The sequence below is a fragment of the Phalacrocorax carbo genome, chromosome 18, assembly GCF_963921805.1.
Source record: "Phalacrocorax carbo chromosome 18, bPhaCar2.1, whole genome shotgun sequence".
In the NCBI taxonomy this organism is placed as follows: Eukaryota; Metazoa; Chordata; class Aves; order Suliformes; family Phalacrocoracidae; genus Phalacrocorax; species Phalacrocorax carbo.
The window spans coordinates 4,583,007-4,595,288 of record NC_087530.1 but is presented as its reverse complement, the minus strand read 5'-3'; the positions used below and the strand labels follow the sequence as shown (position 1 = coordinate 4,595,288).

Below are 12,282 nucleotides of genomic sequence, written 5' to 3'. Positions count from 1 at the left end.
CGTGAAGCACAGGTGGAGAATTCATGCACGGGCCTGGGCACTGGTGACCTCTTAGGTCTGACCTCGTAGGTCTGACCTCGTAGGTCTGCCCTGCAGCTTTGGGATCCCCTCTTCAAGGAAGCAAAACTCATCCAGAGCCGCTTAGCCCATCCCTCTGGGCTCTGGCGCGAGCCCACCGCTGCGGAGCCGCCGTTCGCGCCTGTTGAGACGCTTCGTGGACTCCCAACGAGAAGCAGCTCGTGTGCGCGCGGTCCCTCTGCAACATGAAACACGTAGCGGCATCACCGCTGGATAAGCTTTCGGAAGTCCTGGCTTGTTATTTAAGCAAGGCCAGGCTGCCCGTTGTGATTTTTGGGCGCGCGTGTCCCGGCTCCATCTCCTGAGCGGTGCTTACCTCGGCCGACACCTCGCGGGCCCTGAGAGCTGAGCCCCTGGGGATGTTCTCCTTTGAGCTCAAAGCAGCAGGAATTGACCCGGACCGACCCAGCGGGGTGTATTTTGGAGCTGCTGGGAAGGAACCCTCGTCTTTGAAGCTACCCCGAGCAGATGACTGACAAAGTAATGAACGGGAGGGTGCCCCTGCCTGAAAAAGCCTTGTCGGAGGGCTATGCCCGGCTGCGGTACAGGGACACCTCTCTGCTCATCTGGCAGCAGCAGCAGCAGAAACTGGAGTCGGCCCCCCCCAACACTTACCTGAGCCGGAGTCGGAGCATGTGGTACTCGCAGTACGGCAACGAAGCCATCCTGGTGCGGGACAAAAACAAGCTGGATGTCTCCAGGGACACGGGGCAGTCCAAGTTTTGTGCTATTATGTAGTTTTGGTGGGTTTGCATTAGAAATCCACGCGTGGAGGCAAACCAGACTTGCATCGAGCTGGGGGAGATGGGTTTGCACCATCCTCCCGACAGACCCACGCTAAAGCAGTGTGCACGGGATAGGCCAGAAAGGGCCATCTGAAGTTTACGTTTGTTTTTGCTGTTGGTAGCGTCAGATTTTGCATGTCATTGAGTGCGTACGATCAAAACAGTCTCGCTCGGGAACTCACGAGGCCGTGTTTGCTGCCTAGCATCTTGGCAGGGTCTGTGCCGGACCATGTGTTGCTTGTAAGTGGCTTGTGTACCGTGAGAAACAGCCGCTGTCGTTCGGGAGCCATCCCCAGCAGGCACTTTGACTTGCTAGTCCTTACACGTCGCCAAAGCTCTGCGAATGCTGGCGGGAGAGGGGCGAGCGCAGATCCGTTCCCATCGAGGCTGGGATTTTAGGAAGGTGATCTGCAGCTACCCGGCCGTTACTTGTTCTGCTTGCCCCGTCTCCCTTTAATTACTGCACTGGAAGTGGTCGCTTACAACCAGGTAACGAGGTTGTATTGTGGAGGGAGAAGGGGAAAGAAGGTATGAGAATTTCATCTGAGCCTTCCAAACACCCGGCGTGTTTTGCGTTTCATCCTGTGCAAAGCAAAGGGCCCTTTGTGGTGCCGCCGATTGGTGTCATGGAAATAGCAGGCAGGGTTTCTGGAGCCAGTGGAGCTGACTCCCTTCACGCAGGTAGATTCCCAGCCCGTGCTTCAGGAACAGATCGCCATGTGAACCGCTTGAAAGGGAGGGACAGGCCCAGGAGAGCAAGAGGAAGAAAGTGCCTGTAAATACACACGTCTCCTGCTAAGGGACACAAGGAAACTCCTGCACGGGATGTACCTGCCGCCAGAGATCAGTTACAGAAGGAAAGGGCCTACTGACCTTTGCTTTGCATTTCAGTTTTAATGTGCGCAGCAGCTTGGAAGGGTTTATCTTCTGATTCGGGTTGGGTAGTTGATTTGGTGCCTGTATTTTAAAAGTTGTGCCTGGGAGTTTCAAGTAACTGAAGGATTTTAGGAGGGAAAAATACTTCCTGGGAATAGGGACTGCTTTCAGGCTGTTTCCCTTAGAGCTGAATCTTGCTCAAAGCAAGATCAAGCTGAGAAACTCAACCCAGCAAGCACCTAAAGCTTTGTTAAAAACAAAGCTGTACCACATCCAGGGGTGCTAATTATGTGCCCAGGGCTCAGCATTAGGGTAAAACACTGGGCTTAACTCACAGACTCTGTTTACGTCCTGCCTAGGACATCCCCCTGCAACCCCGTGTGCCCAAGCAGCGCTTAGGTATAGGCTTAACTTCAAGCAAATCAGTATTTGATGTTGACTTCAGTATTGATTATTGGGCTGCCTAAAATTAGGCACAGTCATTACTTATATCTAAACCCTCTTTTGGATTTTTTCAAGCACTTTATTTATGTAACACCGCGAAGAAGAATCTCTTCCACCTCTCCCGTGTGGGTTAAACGCTACAACACACCCCCTCAAGTTTGCTGGACTCAACGTGCTGAGCAGAACATACCTGTTCTAACGCGCGGTCGTAGAGGTTCGACGTACTCAGCCCTGTAACACGTGTACGCACTGCAAACGTAGGCAGCTCGGTTTTTTTAAAGTACTATTTATGCATGTGTTGATGTTTGATACCTTACGTGTGCGCTTTTAAAACTAAACCTGCTGACGGACCTCAGTGCTTCGCAGACCCCTGCATCGCTCTGCACACCCAAATAGTCCTCTCGACCTCGCCGGGACTAGCTCTGGCCGAGAAATAGTTTGTTGAAGAGATGTTTTTCACCTGGGGAAAAAGCACTGAACAGGATTCACAAAACTGGCGAGACTTGGGAAGCTCCCGGACAGAGCGTGCTGTTCAAGGCAGGGCATCGCCTGGGACGTGTCACCCAGGCAGGGCTCCCCTCCTCGGCTGAGCCAACGCGGGAGTGTTTATGCAAGGGGGCGGGAGGCTGGTCCGGGAGCTCCCCCGGGAACTGCAGGTGGAAGCGACCTGGAGGGGCAGGAGGGGTAGGCTCAGGGCCTTTCCAGCAGCCCAGGGGAGCATGTGAACTCTGGGAGTTTAAGGAACAGCACATCCCTCCAACCAGCTGTTCATTTTCTTTGCTTTTCTTATAGAAAAAAAACACCACTTTTTTTTTTCTTCAGTAAGAAAGTTGATTATTTTGGGTATAATCAGTCTTTTTGTTTATGTGGCTGGTAAACCAAAATTCAGTTATTTGAAGAGTGTTAATTGGACTGTGAAAACCTCAAAGATGTGAATATATTCTTCCAGGATTGTGGCTGGACATGACAGAAGAGCGTGACTCGTTCTTCCACCTCTCTGTGAACGTGACCGTACTATTTTCCGTATCCGTGTGTCCTCATTAGTCACAGCAGGTTTGTGGAGCGGCTGCTTCGAGCGAGCGTTTCTGTAAGCCGGTTGTGTGGTGTTGATGCACTCGTTTGAAATGCTGTTGTAGCCTTTGAGAAAGTGCATTAAAATGATCCGAACGCATCATCGCGAGCAGCTGTTTTTCTTCTGCCTGTTAATCACCTTGGCACATGTGAGGATTACAGCTATTATCGCTCCCAATCCCCGCCCGGGCAGGAGAGGGAAAGCTCAGCAGAGAGGCAGTTTCCCCCCACTGGGAATTACCTCAGTTACTGGTGGGGCTGTGGGTAACCTCCCTCTCCGAAGTCACACCACTTTACCTGTGAACACTGGCCGTGGCCGGAGGCGGCTCCGCCAGGCCCCCAAACCCAGCAGCCCTCGCCAAGCCTCAGCGGAGGACTCGGGGATAAGGACAGCCCGCGGATGTCGCACACGCAATAACCTCTGTCGCTACAGAGATCGGTGTGAGCCGAGCCCCAACCGTGTTCTGCCCGTCCTCGACCTCCTCCGAGCCTGTAAGCAGCAGCACTGCTTGATGCACCTAGAAATAACTAGTAAATGCTAAAGAAAACACCCTCCTGGGGGGCAGCTGCCTCACAGGGGATTTCTAGAGGAGAGGCTGAACACAGATGTACAGTGGGGTAGCGTGGATGCAGCACACAGCCGCACTGACACAACAGCTAAGCAAAACGGGTCTGCTGAAACCTCAGAGACTGTGGCTTTTAAACCCAGTGAGCAGGAACAGGGTTAGAGAAAGATTAACCCTGAGGAAACGCGGCTGTTGTAACCCTTACCCTATAAATAAACCATCAGCCACGCGTCTGAGAAACCCAACGGCACAGCCAGCCCGAACCCTCTCCAGTGACCAAGATAGATTTTGGCCCCCGTACAGCGCCGCCGCCGCAGCGAGCGCGGGCAGCCCCCGGGCCGCCCTCTCCCAGCTGCGCCCGCCGCGTCCCGGCACCCTGGGCTCGCTGCCCCGCGGCGCCGGCACCGGCCCGTGGAGCCGCTGCCAGTGCTGGGGAGAGAGTCCTCCTGCCTCCTCCAGGTCCTGGTGGCTTGCAAGTAGTCAGCATTACACCTGGGTGAGGTTCTCACCTCCTTGCTGGCTGAACTTACCTCAGTCGGGTGCAATTCTCACATCACCTAAGACCCTTCCAGACTGTAGGCTTCTAGGAAGAGTAAAAGCCCTTCCCTGGCTGCCCTGGTGCATTAAAGCAGCCCGAGCGCTTCCCTCACCAACAGGACGGTGCATTCAGAGCACGCCTCCGGCAGGTGCTCGCCCGCGAGCGCCCCGGCCGCGGCGGGCTCCGAGGGCGGCTTGCCCCGTGAGCGTGGCACCCCGTCAGCGCCAACAGCCGGACTCGCAGAGTTACCGCCGGATTACTTCGGTACTCCTGGCACTAGGACACTCGGTGTGCCTGTCCCTTAGCAATGCTACTCAACCCACTGCTCGGTCAAAGCCTTACAGATTTTTCAAGCGGAGCAAGTGCAACACCTGAAAAAGGAGAGGAGGAAAGGGAGAGGGGAAAGTATGGGATCAAACTGCACACACAAAACAATTTTTCTTTTTATTATGAAAACAAAACAAACGCCCCAGGACCAGGGTCCATGATTACCAGTAACATCAAAGATTACTTTCTAACTCTTTTTTTTTTTTTTTCAATTCTGTTGTGTTTGAGGCCAGCAATTTGCAATAAACAAGCTAAACTACTTACATTGACTCATTTCTTTTCAGTAACTGACATTTACAGGAATATACTAGAAATGGCACTAAAAAGTTTTAAGAAAAAGAGTTACGGTAAATTTGCATGCACATCATACAGAAAAGTAACATTTTTTTTTTAAATATTAAAAAAAACCAAAAAAAACCCCAAAACAAAAATACAACAACAAATCTGTCTGGATTGGTTATGCCAGTATCAGGGGTAAGTTCTAAGTGGCCTGTGTCAATTCCTAGCTGGTGGTTTGTTTTTTTTAAAAACATTTAAAAAGATATGCAAATACCATTTCTTTAAAAAAATGCATCTCAATGTTTTACAAGCAAGATAATGCTGCTCGTGTAACGAATCCTCGCCCTAAATTTACCTTCAGCAACGCAGAGCCTGCCCGCAGTCAGCCCTAGCGGTAACTGCTCGTGTTTGAGAATCGGTCTTTCTAAAATCCGGTACGAAAAAGGCTCTGTTTTTTTTCTTTGTCGTGCCCCGATCCCTTCCCCCTAGCTCCAACCCCACCTTTAAAAAACATCGTTCCTTTCAAAACAAGGAAAAAAATTAAAACCTGGTCTAAGAGTCCCCAAAACAGAGAAAGAACTAGATTAGGTAACTGCAGTCTGCTTCTACCACATAGAGAACATGGAAAGAGACCCTGCGGGGTAACTAACTCGTATACGCTCACGCGCGCCCATGACACGCACGCTCACAGACAACGGGAACATAGTCCCGCAGCGTCAGTTCTACAGTTACAAACCCTGTTGGTAGGAAAGTTTAAAATCACATCGGTACAAAAACCCGAGATGATTTTGCAGAGACAACATTTGGTTAGCAGAAAGCTGCTGCACGCAACAGGTCGCTCTAGTAGTCGGATCGGGGCCTGAGCCCGCGGGACGCGCCTCTCCCTCTGGTCCCTCTGAGCCTACAGCCGACGGCGCGCCAAGAAACGGGCTGGCCTTGCAATCAGATCGAGTTTAACCAAGTTTTTAAAGGTGCAGTAATGCTGGTTGATTGATAACAGGTCTGGTCAGATATTGTTTTGTCAAACAGGAATTCGTCAGAAAAAAGCAGTTTCAATAAAACTGTTTGTGTGCATGTATACATAAGAAATCATACTGATTTCAGTGAAGTTTCCCCTGGAAAACAAAGTTAAACTTTGTTCGTTCAAGAAAAATTTTACCATAAAAATTTCAATCTTTTATTCTTAAAAATGTTATTTCAATGTTATATGTTCGATCATTTTAAAGTTATTTCATGACATCCGTACTGACGTGTCACGCAATACAAACTCAGTTAAATAAATGCTCTATTGTTTCAGTTTCCAAGTCATTAAGGGCTGCTGCTACTTACTATGGACTGAAAACATCTCTTCTTTCCTGGAGACGCTCCGATCTGGAGATACAAGAGGCACCACTACTGACATGTCAGGAGACAATGAGCACTACAAACAATGCGAAAACGAAAACGTGTAAGAACAACATTTTGAAATGAAGAGTCACCAGTTTCTCTCCTGAAACGAAGGTCGTGCCAAAACGGATTTCTCCTGTGAACTGCCGTTTCATAGGGAACACCTTCCTCTCCGCGAAAACAAAAGTTCCCCACTAAACAGTAGCCCGAGTCGCAGCTGGGTGATTCAAAGATACGCAGGTGGTTCTTCTATTCCTTGGTGGCTCTGGTTGCTCGTCTTCCTTGCAAATCCCCAAGCTAGGACGGGTTTGCCAACTAAAATAAGGATTCTCCTCCAACACTGCAGACAGTCCCAGGCCAGGCCCCTTTCCATCACTCCACGCTTGGTCCCCAGCCCTGTGGCTCTAACCTTCCCAGTGGCTGCGGTGGGACAGCCCTGTGCGTCCCAGAGGGATGCCTGCAGCCTGGCCGTGGCCAGCGGGGTCGCCCCCGGCGTCGCGGGACGGTGGCACGCTGCAGAGCCAGGCCCCCGGGCTCTCTGCGGCGGCGATGCCGGCGAGAGCGGCTGCCGGGCGGGCTGCTATTGCCTCCAACACCGGCTGCGGTGTGTCCTCCGCACGGGAGCGCCTTTCGTCCAGAGCAACCGCCACGTCACATCAACGGCATAGCCCAGGTTAATGCACTCGGGAAAAGATTTCAAGCGAAGAAAGCTGGGAGCTCGTTTATCCAAGTTGTCACGGTATTGAATTGGTTGCAATTGTTTTAATTAAAATACTAGTTGGTTTTGATAATGCAAGTCTCAGACAATAGGAGAAACACAGATGAAACCCAACCCCATTAAAAAAACCCCTAAGCTCTTGATGAGGTGTATGTTACATTCCCTCACGGTAAATTCTGAAAATATATTACTAAGGATCTGTCTAGGGGAAGATCTTTTTAAGGGCAGAATTTAAAAAGTATAGGAACTAAAAATAACTCCATTGTTAATGGAAAAGAAAGATCATTAATTTCAGTTAGAATCAGAATACCCTAGTTCATCCACTTCCAAATACTATGGGAAACTATCCGCCAAGGCTTGAGAGCCTCCTGCCAACAGGCAGAGCACTCCGGTGACTGCAAAACGAGCCAAAGATGCCCAGCAAGTTATAAGGAGGAACTCAGTGCCACGCAGCACCGCGTGCTCAGCCCTCAGCAGAAGATAAAACAAGGGAATTCTCTTCTACAGCAAACCATGGCGAGCGTGTTACTGCCGCTACGCGGATCAGACATGGACAGACATACACCTGCACACGCTGAAATGCTGACCTTTGGAAGATAGATTCTTAAAGACAGATGCAAAAGTGTCTAGCTAGTAAAACGCCAGTCGATGGGCAGTAAGTGACTGGCAGCTGAGCGTGGATGCAGTCAGAAGTGCAAACCATGGAGTGCTACTAACAGGCCGGCCCTGCGCTCGCCCGGCTTTCCAGCAAAGGGAGACCCCCCGCACGCCCCGCATCCCAGCACGCCATCCCCTGTCCGAGCTCGTGGAGGCTGAGCGTGCAATGAAAGTCGTGTGCGGGGGGCTGAGGAGTCCTTCAGGGCCACTCACCTACGTGAAAACTAAAAGCTGGTGCAATCTGCACCACAGGGCCTCTGGCAAACCACTCGGAGACCGCAGCCGGGTGAATTTTAGGGCTACCCCACAGTAGAGAGGCAGCCTTAGGGACTGGCACTGGGAGAGGGAAAGGCATAACTTTCTGTTAAACTCTGTATATTTTTTTCTTTACAATAAAAAGTTAAGAATTTACAATAAATTTCTGCCCCTCAGATTACAAATTTTATATAATTATAGAACTGGTGTTTTCCTAAAATCGGATTATAAAAGAAAAAAAAACACTGGTCTACAAAAAAAAAAACAAGAGGGGGAAAAAGACCTCTGGAAATATTACAGAGGAAATAATAATGCTCTGCATCAAGAAATTGTATCTACCTGTATTTCTCCAAAATCTGTACAAAACAGGAAAAAAGGGGGCTGGAGTGAAAAGGTAAAGAAGAGAGAAAACAAAACCAACAATGAACACATCAAACATGACAAAGCACCAGACACACGATAAACTGAACTGTAGCACCTGCAGGTATAAAAGTCCACTGGATTTAAATAAAGTATCTGGTTTTTATTTGCGTTTTTTTTTTTTTTTAAGCTGGTTTGAACCACATTAGAAGTCCGCATTCCTGCTGGTCTGCATAATGCAGCTTTGCTTTTGTTGGTTTCTTTAGTAAGTTTTAAATGACCAATGGTGCTTAATAAATAAAATACTTGTATATACATGAAATTAGGGACAGTGAAAACAAGAGCATATTGCAGCAATGCAGGTCAAAACATTAGGCTGGCTTAAAAAAACTGCAAGCCTTAAAAAATTGTCTCTTTTCTTTTTTTCTCCCTCCCCTCTTTTTTCTTTTCATTGAGGTAAGCATTTCAGTGTCTGGAAACATGCACCCTGCGTGACACAGAAGTAGCATTCCCTTTCTAGGAGCTCGCTACTGAAATGACAAGGAGGGGGAAAAAAGAAACCAAAACCCAAAACCAAAAACCCAAACACACACAACATCCCTCTCCAACTCCCCTGCCAGCTCAGCCTCAGCTGGAGCTCAAGTGCTCCTTTATTTTAAGCCCAGACTGAGGTGCGTGTCATGGAGCAAGTACTTGAGCATGTGTCTAATAACGAGCACATGACTTGCCTTGGTCACTCTGCAGGGATCACTCAGAGGTCCAGCTGAGAACTTTCAGGCACAAACTGTTTTCAGTTAAATGAAAACTTTCATTGAGAGGGTCCATTTCCTGGAAATTATCTATCTGATGTTAAAAATAACATTCCCAAGAAACGTGAGTACCCCTTGCTCCCTTCTTCCCAACATACCCCCAAGAAAAATGACAATTGAGTGGAAAAAACAAGAAATGCAACTACTTATATTGCTCATGTGCTTAAAGTCAAACTCATGCTGAAATACCTTCCTGAACAGGTGCCTATGTCTCTACCAAGATTATAAAAAAAAAGCATGTTAGCAATCCACAGTACATGAGAATTTTTTTGTTGTTTTTTTTTGTTTTTATGTAAAAAGATGATAGCATCTGACATTTTCATCACACTGTAGACTTCGAGATTAAGAATACTAGTGCTAATAACAAGTACACCAACTAGTTCAAAAGCTAACATCTTTCAGATACAGTACCATTTTACAGAGATTTCTTTTAAAAAAAATTTTTTTTTTTTTTTACCTTGTGTGAGCCAGGCAGGCTTATTAAAAGAGAACATTTTGGGGAGAGGGAAGGGGCGGGAGGGAAATGTACTACAAACCTTGCAGAACTTTCTATTTATCTCCTGCTAAGAGTTCAAAGTTCTTCCATTTTCAACCAATTTTCTTCAGTTAAAATGTATTTTAGAGACTTTATGCAAAGGGAACTGTCATAAAGTCTAGTCACACACACACGCACACGCAAAGATCTTTGACCTATGAAAAGAGAGCCCCCCCCAAACATGGAAGATACCTTTTATAACACTGAATTAAAAAATAAAATAAAAAGGTCAGAGAGAGGAAAAAAACCTGACCACCGTGGAACAAGAGCAGTATATTAAGGAGAGAAAGGAACACTGCAGAACATTGGTGAGGGTGATGTCCGTTTTGTGTGTAAGTGTCCGTGACTCATTCCGAATCGCTGCTGTCCGAGCTGGAGCCGCTGGAGCTGCTGCTCCCGGACTCGGAGGAGCTGCTGCTGCTGAGCCGGGAAGGGCCTCCAGAAGGAGCTGAGCCAGATTTCTCTGCAGGGAAAAAGGCAGCAGCGATGTGGTTACTTGCAAGGCACTGAACTAGAGAAGGTTTACCCACAGCCTTCATCCTCTGTGGCTACGCTCACAACTTCGTCTTGCCTGGGCAGCGTTCGCTTGCTGCAACGAGGCCTGACCCACCAGTGGATGTCGGGGTTTGTCAGGCTGCAGGTGGCCACGGAAATTTGGGATCGGCACAGGAGAGCAGAGCACCTGGGGACCTGGGTCCACAGCCTTGCACGCTTCAGTGCAACTTCTGAACTCAAGAAAACCCTGCTTGACTTGTGTGAAGCTGGAAGAAGCTTAGTTCACACTGGAAGAGTCTTCTGTACAATATTTCACACTGTGTCACTATATGGGGCCTTGGGCTTTTTAATCCCACAATGGAGAAAACCCATCCGTCCGATGCTCTGCGCTACCCACCTGTGTGCACAGTCCTGCACAGGCTAACGCAGAGCAGATGATCCTCCTCCCTCTGAAGGATGAATTGCCTCCAAGACACCTCACATCTACAACCCAGGAGAGCTTCCACCTGGACAGGGGCCAAAGCAGCCCCCACAGAGAAGCTCAGCGCCCAGCAGCAACTCGCTGTGCCCTGACACTAGTAACTGGGGTAACTGTCAGAGATAAACCCAAGGCTACCAAAAGGCCGCAGTTTTGCCTCAGCGCAGAAGCCTATCTACATACACAACTTTTTGGGCACTGTTAGCACAGTAAAAGCAAAGCCATTACCTTTCTTTGCAGGTTTCTTGTTGTTGTTTAGCTGCCCGCTGACGTCCTGTAACCGTTTTTCTAGTTCTTTCTTCTTTTCCTGAGCTAACTCTTCTTTTGACTTTGCTGCTTGCTTTTTTCCACTTGCAGCTGTGGAGGAGGAACGCACAATTTCTGAAACTGCACGGTTGCAGGGGAAAGAGAGCGGACATCACTATTTTACAGGGCATGTAAATCTGTGCAACCACTCTGCAGTGACACCTCTAAGATCAAGTGACCACACAGCAACTACACATCCCAGATAGAGGACAACGCATGAAGTTGTCTAGATCATCCGATCACCATCAACCTGTAACACGCACTTTTTAAGAGAGGCCTTCTGGAAAGTATTTTAGCAGATAGAAATATCCATGTAACAACCTTGTAGTTACAGGTTACTTACCAGCCAGTTATATGGTCAATAGTTACACAATTGTAATTACAGAATTGTTACATGGGTTTTCTGCCCTGTAAAATAAAGTGTCCCATTAAAGGTTGTCAGAAGTAAGCATCTGCCATTGTAACTTAAGACACCTCACGCAAGAATCTACTGTGTTTTATGTTGCTCTAAATATAAAACAAAAAGAACAGATTAAAAACCAACTGAGTCAAAGGCTGGCAGGCCATAAGAGTGTAAGGATAAGAATGTAGAACAACCATCAGTCAGGCTGGAAATTATGAGAAGTACCAGCAGTACTTCTGAGCAGAAGAAATATCCCTCCAGAGAAGGAGTAATTCAACCCAGGTGTTGGCCAGTATCAGAAGCACAAGACGGGCCAGACATTTTGCCTGATCCAGCAAGGAAATACCTAAGTTTCTGTGCGTTGTTTTAAAGCATTGATTTAAAAAAAAAGTGCAATCTGGAAAGGCCAGCCCTAAAAGGGTGCGCCCCTAAACACTAAGCATTGCAATAGATAGCAACAGCAGGAGAGTCCGGCTGTGGTCAGGCACGCCAGCCCGCCAGCCCCGGGTGTACCAGTCTCACAGGAGCGGACGGACAGACATCTGAGCTTATCTGCATTACTCTATGCTTTGGCTCCAAAACAAAAGGATGCTTCTTGTTCCAGACCACTCTAGAAAATCTTCTCCTGAGCTAATCCAACAGTAAAGGACTCAGGGTGGGAGACAGGATGGACTCAAAGCAGTGTATTGAAAAGCAAAAAGAAGGGTCAAAATCTAAGCTTTGCTTAGGCCTACCTGAGAGTCCTGTGGTGAGGAAAAGGAGGTGCTCTGCAAGAGCTGTGAGTAGCTACGAGCAGCTACTGTGTTATACTCCTAACAGGACAACTCCCTCTTAACCAACAGACGGGCAGAGCCAGGACTGCTTCAGGTAAGTGATCCTATTGCTAATTGGCTGGAGCTAAAGTCTTAAGGGGCTG

The 12,282-nt window shown here is 48.3% G+C and overlaps 2 protein-coding genes across 5 annotated transcripts in view; one reads left to right on the top strand and one right to left on the bottom strand.

Moving 5' to 3' along the window:
* The first annotated feature begins 502 nt into the window (after positions 1-502).
* Positions 503-3,354, top strand: BRD3OS (BRD3 opposite strand). Its single transcript, XM_064468491.1, has one exon. The coding sequence runs from the start codon at positions 547-549 to the stop codon at positions 814-816; it is 270 nt and encodes an 89-aa protein (XP_064324561.1). The 5' UTR covers positions 503-546; the 3' UTR covers positions 817-3,354.
* Positions 3,355-4,783: 1,429 nt separating this feature from the next.
* The window catches only part of BRD3 (bromodomain containing 3), a 50,729-nt gene continuing 43,230 nt past the window's right edge, over positions 4,784-12,282 (bottom strand). For all 4 annotated transcript variants that reach the window (XM_064468488.1, XM_064468487.1, XM_064468490.1 and 1 more), the window contains 2 exons: positions 10,886-11,014; positions 4,784-10,147 (listed from right to left, as the gene is read on the bottom strand). In XM_064468488.1, coding sequence (XP_064324558.1) covers positions 10,032-10,147; positions 10,886-11,014 — 245 coding nt within the window. In that variant the 3' untranslated portion in view covers positions 4,784-10,031. The remainder of the gene's footprint in view (positions 10,148-10,885; positions 11,015-12,282) is intronic.